Raw genomic sequence first — 14,050 nt, forward strand, 5'->3', positions numbered from 1 at the left:
GACTTATCGAGTAGTCAGCCGATTGTTAGTCATTTAGGTAGTGACAATGTTTTATTTTGTTTTTATCATTTCATTTTAATGCCATTGCTTAAAACCTTCCATAGTTGGAAATCGAGAAATTCGCACCCAAAAAAGGATCCGATTCGACGATAAAATTTTTACAGGCATAAGCGTGAAATTATGATAAATAAATACGATTTGTTCAAATCTTGTAAGATGTTTTGACTATTTGCTACAAAGTAACACTTTATTTTAATTCATCGCTTGGTAGTCCCATTCAGGCTCGAGTCTCAAGTCATCCTTTATTAACCTTAAAAAACTTACTTTACCTACAGTTTAGTACTAAATGCGAACGATTTAATGTTTTGTTTATAGCTCCTACCGATTACGTTCTCTTAAGGAATAATAAGGATACAAGCATATATGGAGATAATACCGTCTCACCTTACGCAGTAGTGGGTAAAGTTGAAGAAAAACAAGCAAATGTCCAGTCGAGCTCGTTAAATGTAGGCCTTCTATCACTTCGAAGACGAATAACAATATATTAGACTAGGATGGACTTTTACTATCATCATGAGTAATGATACTTAGGTGTTATAATTTCACATTTTCTTTAAGATTTGAAACTTATAAATGTTGGTATTTGGTACTTATTTCGAGATTGAGTTCTGCTCTGTTTTTATGCACACTATCAGCTATTCAGCTAACTCAATAATTGTATTATTCTTTTTTTCCCCAAATCCCTCTCTATAGGTTGATTCCGACGACATTCCAACCACTACTTTGCCAACGGGAGCGGTCTCTTTTTGTATACATTACTTAAAATACACTGAAAGTTTTTGAAAAGAATTAATAGCGATTGAAACTCACGTATTCTTAAGTATTCCCTCAATATATCTCTGAAGAACTGATTCAACGTCTTTATAAAGTCATTCATATATCAATGACTGTCCACTAAATCACCACTATTGTTAAGAAAACGCCTTATATCACACAATGCACCAAATTATCTTCACCAAATAAACGCTTACGACTTAATTAAGCAATTGCAAATGCATTTAACTCACTTTCATTGCAACTGTACCGTATTGGGCTTGTGATGTAGGTGTTTACTGCAACTAATGAAGAACACGAAATTCCAAACGCTTTGAGGGTGTGTTGCACCGAGTATCTTTGACCATAAATGATGACTATTCGTGAAATGTATCTAAAGTGAATTTCATTGGTATTATAAGTGTCGCCATTAACCCATCTCTTACGGTTTTTTGTTTTTCGATATAATATTAATTCGATATTTTTTACAGGTTACCGTGTTCAAGAATAGAAACGGAATTTATTTAACAGCTCTGAAATTAGATGTACCTACATACTAAGCCAAGGACCCACCTGTTCAAAGCTAAATTCTGACCAAATACAAGAGGCTTGCAGGCTGGAAATATGACCACACCTGTGCCGGTTACAAACAATTTAATTTCTTTATGAAGATATAACGACTTACCTATGACTGTAAATGATTAACACTTAACCTACGACGAACAAATAAAAGCTTTTTTACCTCAACTAACTGAGAATTAACATCTTATTTTAAGTTCATTGGTACAACCGGCCCTTATAAATCTTTGATTCATCAAAAAGGTAATACGAGAGCCGTATTAAATTGGTCCAGTGACGCATAAGATTGGACTAAATGGTCTCTCGTGGGTGGGATCTGACTAATGGGCTACGGTCGCCCACCATACCGTGTGCACCGTCATACAAGTCCACATAACTGTTGCAAGTAGGTGTTGCTTTAACTACTCGCTAATGAGAATGAAGTGGTTTTGTTTTAATAGCTGTGGTCTGGCTACTTGCAGGTTTTGCTGCTAAAAGTAGGCTGTTGTAGATATAAGTAGGTGTTTCTCATTTCCACTTCTCGTAACTTAGATGTGCTAGTTAGTGTAATCTTGACTAGTCAAATATTGACACTTATGATAGTCGTTACAATTACTGAATCTACCACAAGCTTGGAAAGGGCGTAGACCTTTATGAGATGAGCAAGCAAAAAACGCACGGCAATTTTTATCAATTGCCAAAAAAAATGAATTCTAAGTATATTATTTCATGTTTAAATAAAATGCATGTACCTACTTTGTTGATGTTGAAATTTTAAGTAGTCAATTTATTTAGGAAGACGATTGGCTATATAACATCGTGCTATGACTAATTGCGGGAGCTGAAAACTCAAGTCTACAGGCAGCCGCTAGTAAACTATAATTACAAAGCCCCTGGATATGCTCGTAATTTCTTCAATAAACAATTGAGGTCTTAAAGTTCAAACGTCAAGAAATAACGAACAATTATGAAGCAGCTCGATTAAGTATTGCACCTGTAGAGTAGTGCATGCTCCGTCAAGCATGGCGCCCACCGAGCCGCGACTCACGTCAAATAAAATACATTACTAAACTGCCTTGTTTTGATTTCAAACTATATTATATGTGGGATATGGCAGACTTCATTTATGTAAGGAGCTAAATAGCTCGATTCCCCATTACTATCGACAACTAACAACCGGCTAGCTATCGAAAAAAAATTTATGACAATCGGTTCAGCGCCTCTAACGGGCGTCGTAGAAACTATTCTGGCAGTACATTTTAAATGTCAAACTCTCGATACTCGTCAGTACTGACTGTAGAGAATTGGGCTAAAGGACAATTTAAATAACCTTTAAAAATCTTACTGATTGGTTTATTTTAATGTTTCAATGAGTAGTTTAAATTAATGTACTTAGAAACTTGGAATTTTCTATAGAATTTATTGTATGAGAAGGAAAAAAGAATTTTATAAAACAGAGAGGGTCGCTTTTAATATAATTACATTTACCGTAGGCAATAGATTACTTTAATTAAGATCTTTTTATAGTTTAATTACTAAAGAACAATAATAATAATTGTTAGAGTTTACAACTAGGTGGTTGCAATCAGCTACTCCTCGTTCGGCAGTTAAGTTATTAAGAACAGCGACTAAAAGTGTTGAACAAATAAATGTATCATTTAGTGAAAACTACCGAATGTTTTAAATGCATATGTTGTTCATTTTGTATGTAATTATGATGTACAATAATAAAAACTAGCTCATGTTTATGGCTCACGTCAATCATAGATAATTGTAATTTAAAGCGGTCGTTTACCTGCGCTTTGAATTATTTCTCAACCAGATATGTTAGAAAAATGTATCTTTTAGAATAAAATTATACACGGAAGCGAATTAAGTGAATAGTATATCATTAATTACGTGAAATTGTAACGTATTTAATGATTTACTCTCTTACGTAAAAACAATCTCGCCCCATTCTGTATTTTTGAGTTTCTATGTTGTTCCTTCCGAGAGATTTATTAATTAGATAAACTATTACACTAAAGACTTTCGTTCAGTAATTTCGTATAAGTAGACGGTTATCGTTTCACCCACCGTAGGTTTAATTCCTTCACGAAACAAATAATTATAATTGTGTGATCCACTACTAAATTATATTGGAGTAAGGATGTTCATTATGACCGTGACCGTTATGACTGTGGAAATTCTATGTTCGAGAATCCAAGAACCGCTGTAATTTCAAGAAAAAAGCAGCTCTACTCTATGAGGAAATAAAGCTGAAACAAAACTGTCAAAGCATATCACGAATAGGTGTGACATTTCTCCATTTATAACAAAGTAACAGTGACGGCAAACGTCAAGTGAGTCGGTACTTCGGTAGCATGAAGCATCATTCTTGGAGGTGGGTGACCGAGCGAGCCAAGCGCAGCGGAGGGCGCCACGCTCCGCCGCGCGCCAGGATAATGACATTGGATCTTAAGCCAATCATATCTCACTGTACACTAATTAAAACAATGGTTGGCTTGCTCGAGGGCTTCCGGTTAATAAGGTGTATTTCTTGAGGCTTAAATGGTACATGTTATTTCTTTATTTTCTTTTTTATGATCGTTTTTTTAAATGTCACCTGTTTTCTTCTTAAAATATCGCGTGGGTCACTATTCTGAGAATTTCTTAATTTCTTACAGCCTTAAGTAATCTACCTAGAAATTGATTCCTGAAATCGCAAAACCTACTGAAATAGCTATCATGCATAGTTTTCCTTCTGAAATTATCAAAACATTAGGCCTTTACGTCTACTGGCTACATCTCTACCTGTAAAAGGTAAATGAAGAGTTAAATTTTTGACCATTCTTCAAAGTAGCGTAAACGTCAAAATTACTTTACTACTTGCACAAAAAACTTAGATTTAAGGAACCTGCTGTTGCTAACCGAACAAACACATTAACTTTATAAAAATACTGAGAACTTTTTCTTCCAGTTTGATACAAGATTTTTCCTCAAATACAAAACAGTTGGTCGTTCGGCCTTCGAACACTGAATTGTATTCTGATGTGATACCACGTACAGTGACTTTTGCATTGTACGATGACATAATTACTTCATTACAGGTGGCTTTGATCTCACGTTTACCTTAAAAGAGCTCGTGAAGCCTATGAATGAGTTACACTTGAATAAAATAAAAATTCAATAGTCCCAATCTAATGGGAGTTATTGAAAACTAAATTAGTCAATTGTCAACGTTCCTAAAAAGTATGGAGCTAAAACTACATCTACTGACGACAGCGTTAAGGTGTTAAATGATTTTCTATGCATTGAAAAGACTCGTAACAATCAGCCTATCTTCCAACTATGTTGGAGTCGGCTTCCAGTCTCACCAGTATTTTCCATAGAGCGACTGCCTATCGGATATTCACAACCTGCTTGGGCTATAACACGATACTCTCTGGTAAGATTGCTTTTGATTTCCGTGTTAGTATTGTGTTAAAAAGAATGTATAAAATAGTTTTACGAGCACATATCATGAATTAAGTTCTTCACTAAAAACTCTGAAAAAATAAACACTTATTCAATGAACGCACGCCCCATAACACATTTCTCTACACAATAAATCAAATCGTTAACTCATCCTTCCATAAATCTACCGATACATCAATCAACTGTCCAATCGACAAACCGCATTCGAACATTTATCTATTTTCGACACCTGTGCATAGTTACTGAGTCGTTACCAAAATTACAGAATACATACGTATACTGTCGGTAACAGAGCGGAACTAGAGGGCACACGGTCTGATGCGCCCGCGCACGCCGCCATTGCCCACCTTCTACTAACGAGAAATGACATTTATGATCATTATATGAAAAATCTTTTAAAACTTTTATCATTTATAAATTGAAGCTTTTAACACTTAGTCTAAAATAACACTAAATTACTTAATTAGTAGGTATATATTTAAAAATTTAATAACATATAGCTACCTAATTTAACATTACACAAATGAAATTACGGTGTGTGTTTAAACTGGTATAAAGCAAACGATTGTGTGGTGTTCCCTCATGATTAAAGCTAACATTTTAAGTTGAAACTCCCTCCTTATAGATCGCTAAAGATACCTACAGCTGTTGATGATCTCTCGAAACTCTCTATGAATTCGATAATGACAATACTCTATCGTTATGATCGTGATTTGAATCCTGTACTGACTAATTTATTAGCTAAACAAATATGAACCAAAGTACCTATTAACCTATAGTTTAAAAACCTTAACAAGAAATTGACCACGTGACGAGGAAAAAAAAGTAGTTACTCATTTCTTTGTCTATATTCAACATTCGTCATCTATTTAGTCATTTCCTCGACGTCTAATGGCGTAAAGGACACAAGAGTCACATATAATTGCGGTTTATGTCACATATCTGAGTGCAGCGAATAAAAATAGAAGCTATGTAAATACGACTTCCTCTACATAAGTATCTATTAGCGAGACAGATGCAAATCATAGCTGGTTCTGTCATGCTTTATAGCTCTAAATAGTTGCATACATAAAAACTACAATAGCCGTTTTTTCTATAGATAGGGATGTGCTGACTTAAATTCAAAATATTAGAGGCGTCTTAATAACATTTTCAAAATGTTAGAGTTGTTTGTTGTGTCCCTAGACATCATTTTATTTTCTTCCACTTTTGACTGCTATCTTTTATTATTACCTTTTCCTTTTCTCTAGTATCATAATGATTTCAAGTGATACAGATTTAGAAGAGAATCCACCGTCGAGCAGTAGAAACACATGCTAACGAAAAAGATATTTAGCGTTAGAATATTGTAACTATGGGTAGTGTCCTATCTAGGCGTAAAAGTAGTGTATTTAACAGTAATACATGAATTACGAACCAAATTCAAATAATTTAGCAAGACTGACCAAAAGGCTTAAGCATTGCGATGCAACGTGGCATTGCGATCAGCCTTATGGGCATCTTTCCGATTGACAGCGATGTGGATGAATTCTACGTATTCCAGTAATTTCATTCGTGCATACTATAGTATGTTATTTTTATAATTAAGAATGTTGGCATGTCTTTAATTTTGTTACAAAGCTAATAGATAATTCCTACAAACAGCTAATCAGTAGCAGGTGTTCTATTCTCGGAACTTCCATGTAAGGTACTTTCTTATGTAATCGGCATTGAAGCAATTAATCCAATCTTATGATGACTTATGCTAAGCAGTGTATGTAGTAATAAGGAAGCGACAATTGAATTAGTGCCGGCTCACTGCTCTAGGTTTAGGGCTGGCAGGTTATAGAGATAAATGATGGATCATTGTCTTTTATGAATGGTTTGGATGGTGCAAGACGCAAAATAGGGCACGTGCTAGTCGATATAGGTCGTTATTTTATGTATAAAGTATTTAAATTGTATTCAAAATAAAGTTTCTTCATTATACTTTTAGTTTGGTGATGGTTTAGAATGACAGTTTTAAGACAATCAAAGTTTAATTTGACGCAACCGATGATTTCATAGCAGACAATTCACAGGACACTGTAAAAAATTTGCAACAGATAACTTTGTAAATTAAAACAAAGAGATGACCCTAATTATTATTATCTTTGTTAATGTTATGTGTGTCATGTAGGTCGCAGGTCGCGTAATCTACACATTGACGCTGGCCGAGACGCACGGGCGCGTGCCACGAACGCGAACTCTCGAAACGTTTGCCTTCAAAACCAAAAATTCGAATTACAAACCATATTTGACAGTTCCGTAAAACTGACAGTTTTATTTTTTTGTTGTCGTGACGTTTATTGTTGTTAAAAGAGGTTTTTTAACTGCGTGGATGTGGCACTTTTTGGCACAGAATAAGCAGGTAGCTGCGATGTTAGGGCTGCTGTCGGCAGCGGCGCTGGTGACCATCATTCTGGCTACTAAAGGTGTCTCCTATGCAATAGCTGATAATGGAAAGGAGGAGACCGAAGACATCAGCCCGGTAGCACATATTTTTTCGACGTACAGGTAAGACTATATAAAAAAGTTGCATGTATTCTAGGAATGTCTGTTGTTGTTTTTATAGCCAGAACAGAAAGGTAGTCTTATATGTACTAGATATATGATATAATAGATAGATATACTTAAAAGCATTATCTAAGGCTCGAATAAATAAGTTTTTATCCCAATTCTTTACAATAATTATTTTATTATGTTATTCAATAAAGGCTATGACTCACAACCTATTATTCAAGGTTAATATAAAACAATAAGTTCTATCAGCTTTGTTCTGATAACAATGTATTGTGTTACAAAAGTTGGCAACGTTGGTTTAAAACTAACTCCTACAGTAAAAATCATAGCAAGCCTTTATTTTAATACGAAGCGCCTGATATAAAAGTTACCCAATCGCGGTGTTCAATGAAATAAATTGTAGCGCATCCGTTTTAATTTTTAGCGTGAAAGCAATAACTTTTAAAAGTAACACTCGGTACGGTGTAAATATATATTTTTTAAACTATTTATTTAGTTGATCTGATTCTGATTGAGTGATAATTTACAAAACAATACATTCGGTATAATAAAATAGGGTATCTTCAACATCTCGATTGACCGTTCATAGCTCATTTTTTACACCTTGTATAGGACAACCAATTGAGCGGTTTATTAAGTCTAGGCATTTTACAAAAATACTCTAATAATTATATTGCAGCCTCCCAAACACGGATAAATTCATGCCATCTATCGGCAACGGGCACGTAGCGACCAATATTTTCAGCGACACAGTCTACATGAACGGACTATACAACGGCCAGGGCGGGTACAGTCATAGAGCAAGAATCCCTGGCTGGGCCAACATAAGACTAAACTCCACGCTCACCCATCACCCTTTTAGCCCAGTATACAGCCTTGATACGAGAGAAGGAGTGTTCAAAGTCAGGGTGGATAGAGACAGGTCGGTTGTGACGCAAAGGATTTACGCTCATAGGTATTACACAAGAGCTATCGTGAACCAGATTCAAGTGGATTCTAAGACGCATTATGGTATGTTGTTGAAGGTTTTCTTTACCTATTTGACGTAATTTATTTCCAAGATTGTGTCTGCTGGTCTTGTTTGACGTACAAAATAAAATGAAGTTTTAAACGGGTGAAATACGGTTTGTGGTCAAAACAATTGCAACCCAAGTATTTTTTTACACTAATAAAATGGATACAAACCAACTAGTTTTTGGTTTAGCCTCGATTAAGTAATTAAATTGCTTTAGCAACGCACTACCTTAACAATTGCTATTCTGTATAACATAGGCGCTAGAATATTTAATTGCCGTTTTAGTAAAGAAAAAACGTAATCAATTTCAGATCCTAACTTTATTAACCAAGAAATCTGGATAGCTATAAAGCTAATGCCGGGAGAGAAAAGCAAAGACATTGATTTCCACGAGCCCACCCCGGAGATCATAGACGGTAGAACTATTTGGCATTCTTGCGGCCAGACGATGGAGTCTGAGGACTTGACGTATCAGCCACTGCCGGTGGAAGTGTGTGCGTTCTGGACTTCGGTACCTGATCACCTGGTGGTGCCTCAACATGGCTCCAGGGTCTTCACCTTCGCTATGACGGCAGATACGAACAAAACTTTGGCGAGACTGGAGTTGGTTAAAGGTTATTTATGATATTTTTGGTCGCAATACTTAAGGGCTGACAGTCCGCGTAGCAAACTTCAAACTTTGGAATTACTAGTTTACCAAGATCTTGAGAGCAGACTGATTAACCCATAAAAAAAGAGTTTTAAACATCTTTATCGCAAACTTCGTAGGGCACGTTAAAAGTTGGTCTCATCCCATGTTTATAAATTATAAAAGTCGTTAGGTCATGCTAAAGTCGTTAGGCTACCGACTTAGGTAAACCTAATAATTAATTTTGCACTTCGTGGCACTGTTGAGCATGTAGGTAGGCTATAATACTTAATGTCCATGTATGGTAAAGTTACACGGTTTCATAGTATTGCAGGAGGACGGCGAGGAGTTGTTCCAGAAGCACGTCGAACAATGGCGCAATCTGTATCATCAAGGAGGCATCGATATTGAAGGAAATCTTGAATTGGTAAGCACTTTGGTAGTAATAACGATTTTCTATTTCAAGTGTTTGAATGAATAACGGATTCGTTGCAAAAGATTTTTGATTCTGAAATTAATTAAGATTGATTTTTGATTTGATTTGTTGATTTTCAACTAAAATATGACACAGTTATCCTGTACCTACTTACTTTTTAAACCAATTACAATGCAATTTTTATGTTTCAGGGCAAGATAGTGAATGGCATCTGGTACTACTTCTTAAGTTCTCTGCCATCGGAAAACTCTCATCAGCCTTTAGGCCGATTCTATGGACTAAGTCCCACAGGACTTGCGAGAGGTGGCACTTTTGAAGACTATGAAGGTAATTTCAAACCAATAATATACGTATCGTCGTTCGAATGGTAGGAAATAGAGCACCGCGACGAAAGCTTGCATTTTCCTAATGGTATAGAATAAACGACTCAAGACCCTCTCTTATTTTGTGTTACAGGCCACAATTTCTGGGATACTGAAACATGGATGTTCCCGTCTATTCTACTGCTGTATCCAAAATACGCGAACCAATTGCTGCAGTATCGACTAAACACGGCTTATGTCGCCGGTCAACTTGCCAAGTTAACTGGACATAAAGGATACAGGTAAATTCGTTATGAAAAACGTAAATCACGGACAACCAAAGCAAAGCTAGTAACTTAGATTCTATTAGACATCCTGAGAAAATGTAGTAATTTGGTTGATTAACACAATAAAAGAACTACTAAGAACTAAAAATACCGACCGGACAGGTCGGTATTTTTAGTGGGTAACACTGACATAACGTGCATAGATTTACAGAACTTGCTAAAGGTACTCCGTAAAAAGAACAAACGACTCAAACCATTATGCCTCGCTCGTTAAGGGAAGAGACCCTTGCTCAGCCGCAGGACCGTAATCATGGGTATCTGTTTTTATGAAGTAACATTAATGCAGTTGACTGAATATTCAGATTTCCTTGGGAGAGTGCATACACAGGAGTGGAGGTGACGCAGCCATGTTGTCCCGATGTGGCGACGTACGAACAGCACATAAGTGGTTGTATTTCCTATGCAGTCAGGCAGTACCTCGCTACTACTCGCGACGAGGCATGGTTGGAGGTAAAATAATCATCCATACCTGATCAAATTTATGCAAACGTCTGTCGGTCTTTCTCTTATACTTTACTGGCCATATTGTTAAACGGATTTGATGTTATTTTTTAGTTGAAATCCCGAGATCAAAAGTAGACTTCTTTGCTACAGTTTACCTCAAAGCGTATAAACATCTTCTAAAAATAACTTTAGACTGATATTAAATCATTTAACAACGATGTTGCATCTGTTTACTTCCAGCACGGCGGTTGTGACATAGTAACGAACATAGCAGATTTCTGGGCATCGCGTGCTGTCATCAATTACAACACAGGACTCTACGACATCACCAGTAAGTATGAAGAAGGCCAAATGCCTCGAATAAAAATGTGACGTACCTTAAAATTTTAAAACTATGTCGATTTGCAAATTTTAATTTATGGTGTTATACTTTCAGCTGTGATGGGCCCAGATGAAGATCACAAAAATGTTAACAACTCGGTCTTCACCAACGTAGTGGCGGGATATTCACTTTATCTAGCACAGTAAGTCATCTTGAACAAAAACCAATACTTTAAAGTCTGTCAATCTTTTACGATTTCGCGGCTAACCTACTAAACTGACTTTCATTACCATTTTTAAGCTAATCCCTAAAGGGGGCAATTCGGAACACAACGGCGCCCACATCGCACGGTTCGCCAAAACAAACTTAAAATATTAACATCTCTCAAATTACTTAACCAATTCATACAACAGAGAGTTTTGTATCAATATTTCCAAAAATAAACAAATTTTCAAGCCATATTTTCTTAATTCCAGATACGTCTCCTGCCTCTGCAAGTCCTACTACATGGCGAAAGACCCGGATCACTACGCAGACATAGCATGGAGTTTAGCTTTACCTTATGATGTTGAGCACGACTATCATCCTCAGTTCTCTGGCTATGAGAGAGGAGAGGAGATCAAGCAGGCTGATGCTGTGTTGTTGGGATTCCCGTTGCAGTATGCCATAAACGAGTAAGTATTCTGTTGCTAACTTTTTGAAAAATTGAATTATATATTTAAATACTCTTCTACACACAAATATTATTGCAATTGTAAGCACCAAAGGGTACTTTAAATGACAATTAATTAGAGTACCTAAAGAAATGCTTATAGTCAAACAAATCGCCACTGCAATTTCCTACCTTTCAGTTCAACTAAAGATGATATTAGAGTGGGTCATCATTCCTTGTTGAAATCGAGCTAATGCCAAAGAGATAACATCTTCAGAGAAACGAAATGGTTCATGACGTAATGTCTTGTTCCAATAAATTCTAACGAGTAGTGAGAAGTCGCGACTATTAGCGACATAATGTACCTATTGTTAATAAGTGATTTATCATCGTCAGGTCGACGAGGCAGAATGACTTGACGTACTATGAGTCAGTGACGAGGGACAATGGGCCAGCGATGACGTGGAGCATGCATACAATCGGACACTTGCATTTGGATGATGGCAAAGCTGAGGCCACGTTCAACAAGAGCTTTGAAGGATTTGTTAGAGAACCTTTTAAGGTAGAGTATGCAAAATGATGTTTGATAAAGCGGGGAAAAACTACTCCACTTCATTTAGTAAATAAAATAAGGTCGCGCAAAGGTTTAGAAAATCAAGTCTAAACGCGGGAGTAGTCTTCTACCCAAAGGTCATACTTTGGGTAGAAGACTACTCCCTACTACTATGAGGTTATGGATAATAATCTCCAATATAAATAATAATATAATCTAAATAAAAATTTAAAGCCCTCAAAGACCAAACTTTCTAGCAAATGAAAGGGCTGTCGATTATAAGCCAATTATAATATCGAAAGAGTGTTGATCAAGCTTGCTTTATTCCAGGTATGGACTGAACTACGACGTCCAGACTCAGGTGCCACCAACTTCTTGACGGGAATGGGCGGGTTTTTACAAACGTTGATCTTTGGCTACGCTGGTGTCAGCATACACTTGGACCGATTAGTCATCAATAAACCTACTCTACCGCCACATACTACTAAATTCACGATCAGAGGTTGGTATATATCGAAGTACCCTGTGCAAAACAGTGCTCTCAGTTATGGCAGAAGCGAGAAAATTATGCTGTGAGACACAATACTTAACCGCTGATGAGTTGATCTGAATGTCTGTTTACTAGTGGAGCTCGTAGAGAGACGGAATAAGTCAAAGCTGTGAACCCACATTTTCTAGTGTCGATTACTACTTATTGCAAGACTGAATGGTTTAAAATTATCGTTAATTTCGTAATTTCAGGTATAAAGTACCTAGGTGCGAATATAACGCTAGAGGTCAAAGGAAATAGTACGAAGATAAGCGTCGTCTCGATGGACGACACTTGGCCCCTTATGTTATTTGATGGCAAACACAACATAAGCTTAGCATCAGGGATCACAGGTAAATGAAGATCTGAATGTGAATAATAATTTACAAATTATCGTAAAGTACCTTAAGAAAGCTTGTTTCCTTTTCTGTAATATTAAATGGTGAATTAATAAATTATCGATGGTTAAGAGATGCTTATTACGCCGAACGTCGTTATAAAATGGACAAAAATTATATTTTGAACGAGTCACCGTAATTTTATTAAGATTGTTTAATGATGAAGATGATTATTTGGTTGTCATGCGGGGGCATATCCTTGACTCTAGATAAAATTTCAATATTTTTAATAATGTTCCAGACGGACTATAAAGATAAAATTATGACGCCTAAATTTTAAAGGCAAATCATGTCACTATTCAGTACATAGCTGCTTTGTTGCTGATAATGTGTTTATCACTATAATCTAAGGGAGAAAAATAATGTACAGCATAGTGGCTTTCAATTAATTGTTAACCGAGATACACGATAAGTCCCCTGCATATTATACCATGCGAATTAATAAAACAGTTTAATACCTATTTCTACTTCTACGTGATAATTTCAGTGTTGTTACCTGGCCCGGGTCCATTCACCATTCACTCGGAGCCGTGGAAGAACTGCAAGCTGCCTGCTGACATCATCGGACAGAACTATCTAAGACCTATAGGCACATAAAAACTTCTACTTACCGCTAAAGTATTTATTCATAAGATCTCTTTACTTAATTATTTCGATGAATTTATTTTGACAAAATTATTTCCTTCTCTTAGGATCTTACTGTTAAATTTGTGTAAATAATAGAATTATACTTATATTTTATTATGAAAAATACATTGTTGCTAAATTTGAATGTCAAACCAAATTAAAAATAAACTGAATAAATTATTAGTCCAGACTCTTATTAATATCTCTATTATGCCCACTTAAAACCAATTTATTTGCTGATATCCTGTAAAAATAATTTTATACTAATTTTAAAGGCCGTTTAAATACACTGACTAATTAATGAAATAACAATAAGAAGTCTTGAAGTCTTATCTGCTACTCAATCTCTATGGGAGCAATTGGATCGGGTGCTGATTACCTACAAAACGTTACGATTTTAATTTCTGGAAATGTTTTACTATAGTGTAT

At 36.0% G+C, this 14,050-nt stretch overlaps 1 protein-coding gene across 1 annotated transcript; it reads left to right on the forward strand.

Annotated features, from left to right (window-relative positions):
* Nucleotides 1-7,019: 7,019 nt before the first annotated feature.
* LOC142987655 (protein-glucosylgalactosylhydroxylysine glucosidase) lies at nucleotides 7,020-13,817 on the forward strand. The gene is made up of 14 exons (XM_076136559.1): nucleotides 7,020-7,362; nucleotides 8,048-8,379; nucleotides 8,695-8,997; nucleotides 9,338-9,438; nucleotides 9,639-9,774; nucleotides 9,904-10,051; nucleotides 10,399-10,546; nucleotides 10,781-10,871; nucleotides 10,977-11,064; nucleotides 11,339-11,536; nucleotides 11,911-12,076; nucleotides 12,398-12,569; nucleotides 12,809-12,949; nucleotides 13,482-13,817. Exons 1-14 carry the CDS (start codon nucleotides 7,187-7,189, stop codon nucleotides 13,589-13,591), a joined length of 2,310 nt encoding a protein of 769 aa, XP_075992674.1. The 5' UTR covers nucleotides 7,020-7,186; the 3' UTR covers nucleotides 13,592-13,817.
* Nucleotides 13,818-14,050: the final 233 nt, after the last annotated feature.

This window comes from Anticarsia gemmatalis, chromosome 3 (assembly GCF_050436995.1).
Source record: "Anticarsia gemmatalis isolate Benzon Research Colony breed Stoneville strain chromosome 3, ilAntGemm2 primary, whole genome shotgun sequence".
Lineage (NCBI taxonomy): Eukaryota > Metazoa > Arthropoda > Insecta > Lepidoptera > Erebidae > Anticarsia > Anticarsia gemmatalis.

Excerpts from the sequence above, each read along its gene's own strand:
- LOC142987655 (XM_076136559.1), top strand. The coding sequence starts at position 7,187 with ATGTGGCACTTTTTGGCACAGAATAAGCAGGTAGCTGCGATGTTAGGG. Across the intron at positions 10,547-10,780 it reads GCGACGAGGCATGGTTGGAG|CACGGCGGTTGTGACATAGT; the intron begins GTAAAATAATCA and ends GTTTACTTCCAG. Across the intron at positions 11,065-11,338 it reads TATTCACTTTATCTAGCACA|ATACGTCTCCTGCCTCTGCA; the intron begins GTAAGTCATCTT and ends TCTTAATTCCAG.